Raw genomic sequence first — 17,724 nt, forward strand, 5'->3', positions numbered from 1 at the left:
GATGCATTTCATGAAATCGAGATCAATAACAAATGCTATGAGGGTAGTCAAACAAACCCATTATAAGCTCTTCAAAATAATCAATGAAAGCTATCTTCTATTGGATCCTTGCTAGAGAAACTGGAAGTGGAGCAACAAGAAGGATTTAGGTGATTGTGTAACAACAGACATGACTAAGTAAAACAAACCTCCTTGTATCCCACAATCGAGCAAGCACTGGAGGGTGATTAATCCAACAGCATGCAGATAAAAAATGTTGCTCAATGAAATGGAAATCAAGTGCTTCCTGCAATATTGAGTCTTGAGATTGCTAATGGTTCGCCAATTTTTTTCTGTAATATATTAGCTTCATTAGGTTGGCATAACAGTCTTTCAGTTGAAGTGATAGAGAGGAGTTGGATGATCGTGTTTATTATAGGTGTAATTATGCTAAGATGATCTTGACATGCTTACAAACTAAATTTTTGGTCACTATGTCAGTACATTTATGGTCATGTCTTTTTTGTTGGTCATTGTTCTTAAGCTAAGCCAAAAGAAAGGACAGAAATTGTAGATGGAAAAAGTCATCATTCTCTACTAGCAACAACCAAGGCTGAAAATACTTGAATGTGCTTGCATATTCAAGCCATTGTGGTAGTGTGCTAGTATGTCTGTGTTCTCTACTGTCTTGCCAGTCAAGTTTAATTAATATTTTGGAAGTGAAATAGACTTTTAACCACCCAACTTGGGATGGGAACGTTTACAGCAAGTATATCAAAACTGTTAACTGTAGCAGTTTTGAAATAGAAAAGAAAACTTTTATGAACATCTTAAATATTTTGTGAAGTGACAGGTAATTCCCCAGCAATCAGTGTATATTGATGACTTTACAACAATAATTATGCCCCAATAGTTAGCCATATTATAATGATATTTATCATCTTTGCACTCTCATATGTCCTTGAGCTAAGCAGTAAGAATGCCTGACATGACTTTAACAGCTTCGCCCTGTAAAAGTATACGATTTTTATCCTGTACCACTTGAAGCACCAACTTCCCACCCCTCTTTGATGCCTGATTCATAGAAGGATTGGGTAAATTCAGATAACCACCCAAATTACAAGATATTTGATGCATCCAATGAAAAGGCGACATAAATACACTCTCATGTATAGCCAAAAATGCATATGAATAAAAATAAATCAAACAGAAATAAAAGAGTGATTGGTATATAATTATATGTATATTACTATATAGTTATAATTTTTAACCCGTTGAAAGCATCCTCCACATGTTCAACTCCTATTTAAACCTGTCATGAAATGTACAATTTACCTGGTAAGCAACTAAGTGAGTTTTCCCAAGCTTTGTGGCCCAATAAGGTCCCAATGCACAGTGGGCACTTCCACAAACAGGGTCCTGGAAAGTGGCAAACAATGTAATACACAGATAAGATTCCAAGAGAAAAGAAAAGGAATCAATTGAGTAAATTCTCGAGCCGAAAGCTGACGAGTGAGATATTTATCACATAAATACAAGAGTTTGTTATGAGAATAAACTAACCCTATTCTAAGGATTAAAGTAAAATCAAGATCTCTTGAAGCTAACAGAATATTTATTTTAAATTTTAATCAACTGTTGGGGATTGTTTTCCTTTTTCACATCATTTCATCATCTAATCAATGAATAAGCATTTTTTATTCAAAATCTATGCTAAGGATCAAATGGTAACAATTGTATCCATCATAATTTTCTTTTTCAGTTGTTCATCAAATAAGGGATTATAAAAACACTTGCAATAAGAATTGAAGTTCAACATAAATTTTCCTTTCAGAAGATTTTTAATTAGTGCCATACAATTAACTAAGTTTCAAATCAACAGACATTTGTTTAAGAACAACAGCCCATTCACCTTAAAAGACAGTTTCCCTACCTCATTAATGCCACATTTTGGACAGAAAAAACGTGAGTAAAAGTCAAATCCAGATTGCTGAGGAGCAAGTCCTGTTACAATGACCCCTCTGCCACTGCATTTATGAATTTCATCAAATTGAGGCTGTAGGCTTTCAACTTGTTCTCCTGAAGCAAGTTCAATCTTCAAAAACAGATAACATCGACCACCACAATAATTAATATTCTTGCTATGAAAACATTGAATAATCATGCTACAAGCATACACATTGCCTGAGACAACTGCATTTGTATTAATCATTAAAAATTATCTAAAATATGCATGAAACAGAGCTGTATTCATGTTGCTTGTACCTTAAGTATCTTGTTCTCGTTTCTAAATATATTGAATAAATGATGCTAAAGTCTCTAAGCCCCAGGAAAGTCAGATGCACAAACCTAAAGGTGAAGGTACAAGATTCATGGTGGTGTGATATTCTCGAAAATGAACATGGTATGAAGGAAAAGAGAAAGATTACAAATTCAGACCAAGTGATCAAGAAGCTGAAAGGGAAAGTTCATTTTGTAAAATAACGGAGTGGATTTGTTCAAGAAGCTCCAAAAATTGTGCAAAAGAGGAACATTTATTAAATAGTACACAAAGTTCTATGGACTCCACATTGCAGTTGATCATAAAAGTGTGACACTAAGGCCTCCAAGTATGTTATTAAAAATTAAAAAGGTTTATTTAATTTATGAATTTCGTAGAAGAGGCTTACCATGTAGTCCTCAAAGCAAAGAATTTATACTGCAAACAATAGCACACATGAGTAGATGGTGATGCTGAATGTCCCGAGAACATTGACGAGTCTAATGAGTTATAAAGGTTGAGTTACTTTCCTCTCCATAAGTTTGTGATTGTGTATTTAAACCATATATTGGAATTTAGGAAGACAACGGCAAAACATTTTGCACGATTGTAGTAGGATCTCATGCAATTGAAAAAATTGTATATAAACCTAAAGAAATGTAGTTTTATGCAAAGAGAGTTTTTGAACTTGGGGCTTATATCTGAAGACAAGTGAAGGGGAGGATGAACCTAGAGAAAATGGGAGAAATAGTTGATTGACTAGTACCATAAAGTGCAACAAAATCCAAAGTTTTTCATTTATTGATAAGCTTATATAAGAAATTCATAAGTAACATTAGTAGTATATGTGCACCATTAATTCATTGAATATGAAAAGGAGGCTTTGACTGAATTGTTATTACAGCCAAGAGTCTTATACTCATGAAGAAGAAGGTGACTAAGGAGATTGTATGAAGACTCTTGGAGTTTAGCAACATATTTCAAATTGATTATGACGCTAGTGGAACCACAATAGGTTCAGCTCTGAGTATATAAACAGCCAAACCAACCTGAACTAAATACATATGAGATGTGTAGAGTACTTGCAAATTTGCAATGTTCTTCCTTTGTATTGAAGCGTAGTATTTTAGCAAGATAAATCAAGTTGCAAATATCTTAAGTAGGAGGTATACTTTGTTGTCCACAATAATTATTAAATCATAGGGTAAGGAATGACTGAAGGATTTGGATGTGGCGAATCCAAATTTTATATATGCATGAAGGCATGCAATAGAGGCATGGGCTGGAGAAATGGCTCATTTACAGATTACTTAAAATAGGCCACTTTGGCACCTATAAGTTGGAAAGAATCACTAGCCTAATTTGTGTTAGTGTGTGTTAGGTTGTAGAGTGATGCAAAACATAACAAATTGCTATGGGAGTAGTACAAAACACTATGTTGAACAAACCATAGTTGAAAAACTCAGACGTGACAAACCAAAAAATTGGACGTAGACTCAAACAAGACTTGGGAAAGGACATGGCAAAAGAAAAAAAAGCATAGTTTTACATAAAAACGAAAAACCTGGATGTATTTTGCCAATTTGATATTGATTGTTCAACTTGTCCACAACCTAAACCTTGTTATGACCAAGAGAAAGCAGCAAATGAATGAAAAAGGTTTTAAAAAAAACATTTTGTTAGAAGATTGGGCATGGAGTCCTAATGTCTGACTCATGTGACTCTATGCCTTAGACTCACGAGTCCAAAGGTAGTGACTCACCTAGATTTGGCTTGCAAGTCCATGGAGAGTCAACTCGGCTTGCCATTGGACTCACAAGTTTGTGGCGAGTCTGGCGATTTTTCATACTATGTACAAACCTCCTCGTATGCTAAACAAACCTTACCAAAACTTGTCCATGGACTTTCTTCTTGGATTGATACAAAAACAAAGAGGTAACGACTAAACTTTTTTGGTTGTTGGCAGACTTTCAAAGATGGCATATCTCATTCCTTGCAAATAGAAAAGTGGTGTGTAAAAGGTAGAAAATTTGTTCTTCAACAAGGTGATGAAAATTTCCATGACTTACCACAATGCATTACCTCAAATAAAGAGAGAAAGCTCAATTGTCTTTAGTAAATGTCATGAAAGAAATTGGGCACAAAATTTAACTATAGTTGTATTTGCACGATGATGAGATATTGTACTATTTTTTAATTCAAATCTAATAGAAAACATCTCTCCAACATAAACAAATTCATTTGATAAATTTTTAAAATAAATTTTGCATAAATTAAAGTTTCTTCAAGGAATTAAGCTTTGTTATCGAGTGTGTGCATCCTACCCAAGTATTCAGATGTTGATGTGTTATGGTGTGAGATGGGGATGTTGGAGCATTTGGATGGGTGCATTCAAATGTGCATCCATGCGCATCCAGATGCACGTACAGGGAGAACAAATACACCTAGCCGCATCTAGATACAACTGGACGCCCAACACATTGAAAAAATCAATTAAAAACTTTAAAATAGTGACGTTTCACTAAATACATGTGCTTTGAAGTTAAATTTTTCCACAAAACCCTAAAACGACCCTAGATGAGGTCGTTCATTGTTAAACATATCATTTGTCAACTATCAATTGGCATTTAATATTTATCTTTGGCATTTGGCATTGATCAATGATGAAGTATCATACTATCCAATGCTTTTAATCTGTATATTTCTTACATTATTTTTGTATATATATACATACACACACACATATACAAACGTACCCAAACGCATCCAAAACCTCCAAAAAATCATGTATCCACATATCAGGTTCTCATACCTACATCCGCATCTCTAAGTTTTAGATTATGACTTGAACGTTTGTTCTTCTATTCCATTGCATGTTCAAAATTAGTTCTTAGATTATTTAAGTAAACAATGTTAATTCTATAACTTTAAATCATATTGGTCTAATTACAAATCGTACTGATTTGTTCTTGCATAAGATCCCTTCTTAAGTCATTATATATTTGGCTTCTCTACTTGATAGGTATTTGCATCTCTCTTGGACAACATGGTTTATGACTAACTAATCTCCTTGGTTAGTTTAGGTATTAAATTAAAATTCTCCTTGGAAAGTCGCCGATTTTGAGAGAACATTCAAGGCTGACTTTGGAAGGGACATGTCCTTTGTCAGGACATGCCTCTTGGTTACTATATTTAATAGGGTGTGGTTGTAGTTAAAGGACACACAAAGAACATACAGTCTGCTTCTTTACGCAAGTCTTCCCTATACGAATACTTGCAAACTAAGTCACAAGGTTCGAGTTTGAGTTCGAATTCGACGACAATGGAGTTCGGATGAAATTCGATAAGGCAAGAAAATCGAAAAAAATTCGACATTAAGTTTGTCTTATATAATTTTCCAAAACAAATGTATACATCATTTATTATTGAATGTTTATGAGTTTCATTCGAAGAAATTAACCATCTTTACTAATAAAATAATAAAAATGTTAATAATCATTAAATATATATATATATATATATATATATATATATATATATATATTAGTAATCATAAATTTATATACAAAACATTAATGTTTTTCTAATAAAAATAAATAAAATGTATATGATAAATATAAATGTCTTCCTAATAAATATATAAAATTAGCATATATTTAATAAAGTTATAAAATGTTAAAAAATACAATAATATTTTTACTATTACAAAAGACTTAAATTTTTTTTATAAACTTAAACCTAAAACATAAAATGAAAATCGATATAAACTTACCTTGGAGATGGCCGCCGGGAGATTGAAACCTAAACATAAAACGAAAATAATTAAAACAAAGCGTGGATGGCCGTCGAGAGCTGGGCAAGATTGAGCGCAGGAACGATAAGGTTGAACGAAATGGTTTTAGTGTTCACCCTTTGGATGACGTGAACGCTAATCACATGCTTCAGAATCTTAAATATGATCTAATGCATGCATCTTCATTGTCGTAATAGTTTTATTGCCCTAACCATCTTTTAGTTTCATGCGTTTTTCAACAAACGAAGGGCAATATCCTGCAAAGCGCGGCAATAACATATCTTTTCTGCAAAACGGCAACAAACTTGCGGCCATACGATTTTTTCACGAATTTGAGCGAATTTTATTCATATTTTATGGGTTCGCCAAATTTCGAATTTGATGCCGAAAATTCGGCGAACCCTGTGACTTAGCTTGCAAAAATAAAACATTTCAGAATAATAAATATATTATTGACATCTCTTTATAAAAGTCAGAACTAAGGAAGATCATCTTCAACAAGCACAATAGAAGGTATTATCTGAGTTTGATCAACACAGAATTTGTAGAAACTTTATATGGTATTAGAGCTCTGGTAGTCGAACCTAGGCTTTGCAAATTAAACAATCAGACTTAATATATCTAGCATCATTCTTCTATCTTCAATGGCATGCACAATCAGACCTGAGGATAGACTTGATGGGAAAGAACACTTCAATGCTTGGAAATTCAAAATCATGATGATTCTTGAAAAAAATGATCTAAACCAATTTGTTGATTCAGCATCCAAACAACTTGTTGTTGAACCTAATAAAACTATCTGGAGTAAAGGAAATAGAAAAGCCATGCAGATCATATTAGATGGAGTGAAAAACGAAATAGTACCCATGCTAATGAAACATCAAACATCATTTAATATGATGAATGCATTATTAAATGCATATGAGGTCAACAATGCAATTAGAGTCCTCGCACTAAAAAGGAAACTAAATCATATACAGATAAAGAAAGGAGAATCGATGAATTCTTACTTCCTAAGGGTTCCCAATCTAAGAGATGAACTTGCAAGTATAGGAACCATAATTGATGACAAGGAACTAACATTGATGACTATAGATGGGCTACCAGATTCGTGGGAAATGTCCGCATAAGGAGTAAGTGCTAGAGACAATCTTCCTGACTTCAATAGACTTAAGGGAGATTGTCTTCACGAAGAATCTAGAAAACTTAAGAAAGGGGGAAAGTTGAAAACTGAAGATGAACTTCATGTTCTCAATACAAATTCCTATAAAGGTAAGAAGAAGTGTTTCAAGAAGAAAAAGGGTAATCAAAAGAATAACAAATCTAAAAAAGATCTATCCAAAATAAAATGTGAAAAATTTGGACACTATAGATCGCATTGCCCTGAGAATTCTAAGCAACAAGTAAACTATACCAACATTACCAGGAAAGAAGAGAACTATGATCCTGAGAATCGTGTATTGTATTCGACACTATTGAATGAAGTCTCAAGTAAGGCATGGGTGATTGATAGTGGATCATCTCGACATATTATAGGATACAAAGAAGCACTAAACTCTATATTAGAAGAAGATGGCGAAGTCACCATCGGTGATAATTCAGCACATTCCGTCAAAGGAATTGGAAATTACACCTTGAAACTAAAGTTGAGTAGTGTTCTATATCTCAAAGGAGTACTCTATGTACCAGGAATAAAAATGAACCTAATCTTTGTTACAACACTTGAAGATAATGGACATAATGTTGCATTCATGGACGGTAAAGTATTAAACTGGTCTAAGAACTCTTCATTTAAGAAATCAAAGTTGATTGGTCAAAGAAAGGGATACTTGTAGGAATTAAATACAAAACCTAGTCGACCTATTCAAGCATTAATTCATGAAGCTGCTGATATAAACAAAATATGGCATAAAAGGTTAGGTCATCTAAATTTCAAAACCTTATCAACTATGGAAAAGATGGTAATTGGTTTACCTAAGTTGAATAAAGATCACTCAAGTATATGCAATGGATGCACTCTGGGTAAGAACACCAAAAGTCCATTGTGTAATAGCACTATAAAAAGTTAAAAACTAACAATGTTTTGGAATTAATCCACTCAAATTTATGTGGACCTATGTCTGTTCCTCCTCTTGGAGGATTCTGGTACTATATACTTTTTATAGATGACTTCTCTAGGAAAACATGGATGTACTTCTTAAAGTGTAAAGAATCAGAAGAAATCCTTAAGAGATTTAAAGAATTCAAAACCTTAACTAAAAAACTTATCAAGACACAAAATTAAAACTCTTAGGACTGATAATGGAGGGGAATATACCTTAGATTTGTTTAAAACGTTTTGTAAAGAAACATAAATTAAGAGGGAGTACACTGTTCCTTATAATCCACAACAAAATGGGGTAGCAGAAAAGAAGAATAGAACAATTATAGAATCTACAAGAGCTATGATATTTGATCTAAATCTAGAATATTATCTTTGGGCAGAAGCCTATTGTACTGTTGTCTATATTCAAAATATAAGTCCTCACTCTTACCTTAGAGATAAAACTCCTGAAGAAGTCTTTACTAAGGTTAAACCTAATATATGTCATCTTAGGATTTTTGGGTGCCCAATATATATACATATTCTAAAATAAAAGAGAACTAAGTTAGAACCCTCTGGGAGGAAAGGTATTTTTGTTGGGTATAGTGAAACATCTAAAGCATATAGGATTTTCATACCTAGTGAGAAAAATATTGAACTTAGTAGAGATGTAATATTTTAAGAAGATTTAGTATTCAAAAGAGCCCTAAGTTCTAGAGATCCGTCTCCCTTACCTAGTTTTGAAGAAAATACTGAATCTCAGTTTCAGAGGGAGAACATTGAAGAAATTGAAGATGAATTTCATAATCTCAATCTTGAGGAAACTCAAAATTCAAAGAAAAGACCACTTTGGGCCATTAAGACAGTAGAAGAAGCACAAAACTTCACTACACCATCTGGAACCTTTAGGGAAAGCAAAAGACCCAAAAGATTTTCTAGTTATGCAGCAAACATGAGTGATTTGTTTAAATCAGAACCAACCAATGTTTTAGTTGTTATTAAACATACAGCTTGGAAGGATGCCATGATGGAAGAATAACAATCCATTATGAAGAATGAGGTTTGGGAAATTGTTCCAAGACCTGAAGGAAAATCCATTGTTTCTTCTAAGTGGATACTTAAAATCAAGCATATTGTTGACAGTAGCATTGAAAAATATAAAGGCTGATTTGTAGCCAGGGGATTCTCTCAGAAAGAGTGGATTGATTATGAAGAAACATTTGCTCCTGTTGCCAGATACACCTTTGTCAGATTAGTCCTAGCTATTGCAACATTGAAGGGATGGAAAGTACATCAAATAGATGTAAAAATAACATTTATGAATGGAAAGATTACAAAAGAGGTATATTTGGAGCAACTTCAAGGATTTGAAACTCATAACCCTAAAGTTTTTGTTTGCAGGCTCAAGAAAGTTCTCAGTGGGCTTAAACAGGCTCCAAGGGCTTGGTATGAAAGAATTGATAAGTATCTCACTGACTTAGAATTCTCCAAGAATGAAGTTGATCCAATCTATACTATAAAAGGGATAAAGATGATATGGTAATTTTGATACTGTATGTTGATGACTTACTAATAACAGGTGATGATCATCTCATAGATCAATGCAAGAAAGATCTAATTAGAGAATTTGAGATGAAAGATTTAAGACTCCTTCATTACTTCCTAGGGCTGGAAGTATGGCAGAATTTTGACAACATTATGCATACTTAATCAAGGAAAGTATACATTAGACATCTTGAAGAGATTTGGAATGTGGAACTGCAGGCCTATGTCTTCTCCAATGGAGACCAATCTACATAAACTTAAGGAAGCGGCAGCAAAATCACCTTCCATAGATTCTACTCTTTACAGACAGATGATTGGGTCCCTTATGTACTTGGTAAATACAAGACCTAATATTTGCTATGCTGTTAATGCCTTAAGTCAGTTTCTGTGTGAGGCAAAGGAGATTCACCTAGTTGTAGTCAAACACATCATGAGATACTTACAAGGCATTCTTAACCTTGGGCTCAGGTATGAGAAAGTTGAATTGGACCTTCATGGGTACACAGACTCAAATTGGGCTGGAAGCGTTACTGACAAGAAAAGCACTTCAGGATGTTGTTTCAGTTTAGGCTCAATGATGATATCATGGATATGAAGAAAGCAATCATCAGTAGCACAAAGTTCCATAGAAGCCAAATACATTGCAATAGCAATGGCCTCTTGGGAAGCAGTTTGGCTTAGAAAGTTACTTGTGGGACTATTTGGTCAAGCCATGAATCCTACGATTATTCATTGCGATAATCAAAGTTCCATCAAACTTTTTGTGAATTTATGACAGGTCCAAGCATATTGAAATTCCTTACCATTATGTAAGAGATATGGTAGATAGGAATACTATAAAATTAGAATACATTTGCATTGCAGATATTCTTACCAAACCTCTCTCTCTCGTGAAGATAGATCACTTCAAGAAAAGACTTCGTATGGTTGAATTGTAATACATTTGTATTCTTTAAATTATTATTAAGATAATTTTATTGTCAAGCTATTGACTGTTGTCAAGCTATTGACTGTTATGGGCTCCGCCATTTGTATTCATTATTTAAGACATGACGATCTCTGAGATAATGAACACTGTTATAAAAGACATTATGAGAAATGACAATTTCTTAAATACTGTGCTGAACAGTAGAGAACTACTATCAGATCTAGATGAGTTTAAAATCACATTGTGATATAGACAATACTATGCCTATAAGTCACAACTTGGATAAAGGAAGAATTTAATCTTTCTCTAGAGTTTATCTTGTGAATTGGTAGATCTTAACTCAGGATCATGTTGTGATGTAGGCCTACCAGTACCTATGAGTCACAACTTCGATTAAGGAAAAATTTAATCAATTCTCCGGATTTTATCCTGTATGTTGCATTCCATAAATACTGTTATCACTAGTATAAGTGATAAGTCATATCACATATGATATTGTATCATGTGTTCAATGATACCACATGCTAAGAAGATTCAGATAGATATAAAGTATCAATCTTTGCTTGTTCATCTTAATTGATGTTGCTAGATATAATATCTCTTGTTATGATCATCAAGTTAAGAGGGAGTGTCAATTTTGTAACTTTAAATCATATTGGTCTGATTATAGATTGTACTGATCTGTTCTTGCATAAGATCCCTTCTTAAGTCATTATATATTTGTCTTCTCTACTTGATAGGTATCAGCATTTCTCTTGGACAACATGGTTTATGACTAACTAGTCTCCTTGGTTAGTTTAGGTCTTAAACTAAAATTCTCCTTGGAAAGTTGCCGGTTTTGAGAGAACATTCAAGGCCAACTTTGGAAGGGACATGTCCTTTGTAAGGACATGCCCCTTGGTTACTATATTTAATAGGGTGTGGTTGTAGTTAAAGGGCACACAAAGAACATACAATCTGCTCCTTTAAACAAGTCTGCCTTATACGAATACTTGCAGAAGTAAAACATTTCAGAATAGTAAATGTATTATTGACATCTCTTTATACAAGTCAAAACTGAGGAAGATCATCTTCAGCAAGCACAATAGAAGGTATTATCTAAGTTTGATCAACACAGTAATTGCAGAAACTTTACAAACAAATCTCTTGGTTTCTTTTGGTTTGTCCTCCATAGACCTAGCTTGCACAAATCATTGAGACCTAATGCCATGATTATCTGTATTGATTTATGTGTCAAGAACAAATTGTACTTTTGGTGTGTTGAGCACTTAGGATTGAGGTATACAATAAAGCAATAGCAGCCTCCATTGTTTGTCAAGGTTTAAAAGGAACTTGCAGACTAAGTCAAGTAAGGGTTTAAACAACTTAAATAGTAAAAAGGATGTGGATCGTACAGTTTACATAATCAAGACTAACCTACACCATGCACCAAATGCCTTAAGAGGGCTCATGGGATTGGAAGTATAGGACATTTCACAACTAGTTAATCTTGGAAACAACCCTAACTGTAGATAAGAATACTACTCCACAACCTATATGGGCATCATGTCAAAGTATTGACACTCCTTAGTTTCCATCTAGGACCCTCTTCCTATTATTGCATCAGAATTTGCATTTGATGAGTGATGTGAATTCTCCATTTATGCACTAATGGTGTTGTGAAACCTTCATATATGTATTTGGTACTCATTGTATGCACGTGATTGGCATGTCTGTTGCAATATATCCTTGTTGTGCTTATTGTGTTTGTAACTCAGTAATTGTTTCCTAGTTTAAAGCAGTTGGCCTAAGGTTCGACATGTTTAGTCAATTTGGATAGTGTGTTGGACTCTTGCAAAATCGTGATACTTGTACCTCTTCTTTATTAATTTCTTCCACACATTGTTATATGGGATATTGCAACATTGGTATAAAGTACGTCTTTGAACATTATTGAACTCTCTAATTATGGTCTATCCATATATTTGATGAGAGCCTTTTTATTGTAACAATTCTATAGGTTTGATTTGATAGATTTTTCTCATCATCTTATGTGGGTGATAGCATGTTCTACATAGTCCTAAATCTATGATGTTCAGCTCTAGTTTTCTTTAAAAATAGTAACATGGGATATTGCAACATTTGTATTAAATAAGTCTCTGTACATTATTGAACTCTCTAATTATGGTACATCCACATTTGGGATGAGATCCTTTTATTGTCATGATTCTATTGCTTTAATTTTATTGATTTTGCACATCTTCTTGTGTGGATGGAAGCATGTTTTAATTAGTCCTAAACCTATGATGCTCAGCTCTAGTTTGCTTTTATACTTGAAAAGAATTTTATGATTATGGTGGGCTATCCAAGGATGTCAGTTTAAGTGCTTTTCAATTAAAAAATGAAAACTATGCTCACCTATATATTTTAGATTGAGTGTACGTTCTTTCATTGTTTGTTGATAAGAAGCCTACTTTCTTGTATATTAATGCTTAAAGGGTTAAAATGACTTCAAGTGTTTGTGGTTTCTAAACATGTCAATTCATTGGTGAAACCCAAATTAGGACAACACTTTTATCAAGGTAGTTATGCCATGTTTAGTGTCTAGGAAGGTTAAGTCTTGTTCAAGCCTAGTCCTTCCTTGTCTTGGACTTTTTGCCCTCAAATTCATGGTTTTCATGTTTTACATGGGGCAACTCAAAACAAGTGTTGTGGTAAGGAGCCTTCAAGAAACTCAATGAACTATTTCAAAGCTTCCAAGACCCTTAGAACCACATTTTGATTAGTTCACTATCTTAGATCACCTATTTTACCAATTAGGATCTCTCAAGCGACCCTAACTAAGAAAAGGGACAACCCTTGGAAATGAGTACTTCCAATAGTTTTTGCAAAAAAAAATTGAAAGAGGTTACTCCTAGGCATCTTCCTTGCTTTCCTTGTTCTTAACTTTGCATCATATTTTGAGTACTATGTGAGATATTCACCTTCTTTACACTCTACCTAAGGTGTGAGTAAACTAACATCTCAATTGTTGTACTTCCCTATAGGTGGTTGGTTCTATTGTTTGAGAGTTGTAGGATGTGTCAACGCACCATATGCTTTTTCTTTTCACATTTAAGTTATGGTAGTGTGATTCTACATCCAATCAAAGTTGGTGAACTTGTATCACGACCTATTTATTCCTTCATGTGTGTGTATTGGTTGTCATGTTGTATCAAGGCAAGCCTTAGAGTGCATTAATGAAATCGGTGTTGCAACTACAATAGGAGATTTTGACTCACCTATTATGTTAATGTCTTGCGCGACAACACAGGGCATTAGAATACGTTAGACAAGAAAATTAGCAGCTTTCTAATAGACTCAAAAAACATAATTAGGGATCTCAAAAGCCTTAAAGTGTACATTACAATCACATTCCACACATCAACAAGAAAAGTGCACAATTCAACAAATCTACGAAAGGTACAGATCACACTACAAACATATGTAGCTAGTGCAAGCACCAATCATGTGTTTCAAAGCAATGTTTGGATCTTCATCCTTGTATTTTTCATAGAAGCAGCCACTACAAGTCCATTTGTCCATTTTTAGACATTCCAACATGGAGAAATGGCAATCGTATGAGACTACATATCCTAATCATTGATAAATACTTCCACATTCAAGTAGACATTACGAGTCCATTAATAATCTTATAACACCCCCCACAAGAAAAGGCCATTCTATGAGAATATACTGTGGGTGGATGGACCTTGACAATTGAAGAGGACTAAGTTCCACAATCAAGCACTGCTTTTAGCATTACCTGCAAGCTTGAAAATAACTTAGTTGTTTTACATTATAGTGCATATACTAGTGTCAAAATAGCACAATTTATCTTCTTGACAATTTAATGTGTATCAATAACTCTATCAAGAGCAAATCCATACTTGCAATAGTTCAAAGTACTAAACTTCAAGTTGCAATGTTATGCCTTATGCATACACAAGAAATTTCATAGTTTTCTAAGGGCTAAGCATATGGAATTTATCAATCTATCTCACCTTTGTTCAAATGTGTAACATCCACTTATTCTTAGGTCTAAACTAACAACTAACATATCAAAAAAAATACAATTATTACTTCACTTTCATCAGAACACAATTATATCAGTTACATTCATGTGAATGAGATTAACAGTTAAAGTCAATTACATGAAATTTCATAATTAAAAACTGAAAACACCATCAATAAATTTACTATGGAAATTAAAATCTACATACCATGGAATTTGAACTGAAGATCAATGTAGGGATGCTTCTACAATCACCCAAATTAGTCCACAAATATCACTTAGGATCAATTGACGATTACCATCAAATACCACTCTATTAAAATCAAATGACGATTACCATCAAATACCACCATATCATTTAGGGCATCACATACCACTGTATCAATTAGGGCATCAATTACCACTATATCATTTAGGGCTTCAAATAGCACTGTATCATTTAGGGCATCAATTACTATTGGATCATTTAGGAAATGAGATACCACTGTATCATTTAGGGCTTTAAATACTACTGTATCATTTAGGGCGTCAATTACCATTGGATCATTCAGGGCATCAGATACCAATGTATCATTTGGCGCATCAATACCATTGTATCATTCCTTCCCTTCTGATTGCTTAATTGTGGCAATGACATAAGATTAGAAGATATGCTCATAATCATTATTCTTATAAATGAAAGACTGAAATAACAATCTATCAGATAAATCTATCTCTCACAAATGAATATATTCCACGTTCAATTAGAAGATCAACCGATCTAACTAGTTGCCAATTATATTGACAATAAGAGTTGCTTTCATTTAAAGAAATAACTGTAACGATGATACAACTCAATTAATATTACCTTCTACTTGAATATACATCATAAAAGTAAAAATACCTATTACCGATAATTGTTTGAATTGCTCAACTTATCTTTATTTGATGCGCATCCGACATCTTGTAGAGAGGGAAAACATTGTCAGGGGCTTAACCACACAACCTTGGACCATAACTTATCCCCACACAATCTCTAACAAGAAAGACCCTCCCTACCCGGAATAGAACATGGAACACCTTGTCAACCAATGAGCATCCTGGCATCTAATCACACCACTCGACTTGACAGTAGGAGAATACAGTAAACATGATCATGCATGAGCTATTAAATGATTCCTTTTAAAAATGATAAACAATATTATGTCACATCTGATTTTGTTTCATGTTATTGCAAATTCCTTTCTCTCACCTCTTCACCCTTTTCCTTGGCTATACAGCCGGGTGAGTCCTAGGTGTTTGAATCTTAGAGCAACCTACTTTTCTATTGATCCTTAACTGATAAAAGAATATTATATGTTTCCAGCTTATCACAAACTGTGACTTGAAAGAATATGTTCTTTAAAACTAGTAGAAATATCATTGATTCTGATTTCCAAATTGTATATATAAATCATGATTTTATTGCATCTTAAATAACTCTTTGTCAAGAGGTTCTATCCAATGATTATAACTATAGTTTAGCTGTTATGGAAATCGGAAACCAGTAGCAAATGATAAGTATACAGCTATGCTTGGAACATGATTGATTACATAACTTGTGACAATCTGGAAAAAATATGCGCCTAGCTGGCCGCTATGATTCAGCCCCTCCACAAATGTTCTTTAGGTGCAAAGTCCAGTGTACAGATGTATCATGTCTTCTACAAAGAAGACCATTACAAGGCAGAAAGGGTTGGCAATGCCACGGAGGCAGTGATTTCGAATTGACATTTGCAAAATATCAAGTGTAAATGGAAGTCGGGAATGAGAAAGGGAATCGGGAATGAGAGGAAAGTCAGGGGCTTGAAACAAGATAGAAGTCGGGGCTTGGTAAATAATATATATCTCCTCCGCCTCTCTCTGGACTTCTTAAATAAAAAGGTAATGATCACAGAAGTCGTATGCAAGAACAAGGTAGTCAGGTGTTGTACGAAAAATAAGAATAAAATGCTGCCTTCCATCTCCTTCAACTTCAAAATATATAATGAGTAATGTGACTCCTTGGATTCCAAGAAGCTGTAACATAAAGGAAATGTATTGGCTCTTGGACACCAAATAAATGTGCCAAGTGTTCAATTGGTTTTAAACAAGAAAAAGAATAAAAAGGATGGAAGAAGATTTGAAGGTTATAATTTGAAAAATATTATGGTTTATATCTATCTACATGCATGTAGATATATTGGTGAGGTGGCATCATTATATTATAAAGAAAATAATATTGTGGTGTCACTTTATATTTATATCTGTATACATACATAGATATATATTGTTGTTGGTGAACATTTATTAAAATAATATGGTGAAAGATCATTCAAAACCTTTGAGGTACAAATTATATTTTAATTAAGTTAATTAATGTTTTAAATTGTTTATTTTATAGCTCATGTGGTTCCATCGATTGTATCCTGATGTTCAAGTCACTAGGTCCTCAACCAAGGTGATTCACAATTCATACCCATTTGCCCAGTGATGGTGATGCTCCTGTGCCTAATTCTTTTCTGACAATGCTTCCATCCCTTCAATGTGCTTCTTACAAGGAAATTCTTTGAAGTTAAATCATATTACCAAAACAAGTTATTAATCATAATTAATCATAACAGTTAACCGCCTTTTCAATTTCATGAATTCGTGATAATTAATCAACTCAGCATGTTATCTTCATATGAAATTATAACGACTAACCATCTTACCATTTCGCAAGATTATAACAAACTAAACTGTCAACTGACTTCATGTAAACCTCAATGGCTATATGAACATTTTAAATTAGGTCAAAAATTGGGATGTAACAAAATGAGCTTCAAAATCTCATTGTGGGTGTCCTACATAAATTAGCAATGGTATCAAATAAATTTTCACACAAGTCTATATCCTACGATATGCTTTCAAATAGATTTCATCATGTTCCTCAACACCGAATAGTCATTAGACATAAATGTTCTTTATAAACAACTCACTCTCGTCTATAAGGCATCCCCACACATCACTTAAGGAGACATCCAGAAAAGGAGAACATACCACATACCTCCTTTTGGATTAACACTCACTCATACAAGATTGTATTTCATGATAATAGGATTCA

General features: G+C 33.7%; 1 protein-coding gene across 3 annotated transcripts in view; it reads right to left on the bottom strand.

The window, feature by feature from the left end:
- Positions 1–679: 679 nt before the first annotated feature.
- The window catches only part of LOC149571317 (uncharacterized), a 31,006-nt gene continuing 13,961 nt past the window's right edge, over positions 680–17,724 (bottom strand). For 2 of the 3 annotated variants that reach the window (XM_089812872.1, XM_089812869.1), the window contains 3 exons: positions 1,913–2,074; positions 1,315–1,398; positions 680–1,053 (listed from right to left, as the gene is read on the bottom strand). In XM_089812872.1, the coding sequence (XP_089668998.1) occupies positions 946–1,053; positions 1,315–1,398; positions 1,913–2,074 (354 nt within the window). In that variant the 3' untranslated portion in view covers positions 680–945. The remainder of the gene's footprint in view (positions 1,054–1,314; positions 1,399–1,912; positions 2,075–17,724) is intronic. The other variant, XM_089812871.1, reaches the window with a different exon arrangement.

This window comes from Cupressus sempervirens, chromosome 2 (genome assembly GCF_028749045.1).
Source record: "Cupressus sempervirens isolate cs-2001-9-10 chromosome 2, ASM2874904v1, whole genome shotgun sequence".
NCBI classification, from domain to species: domain Eukaryota; kingdom Viridiplantae; phylum Streptophyta; class Pinopsida; order Cupressales; family Cupressaceae; genus Cupressus; species Cupressus sempervirens.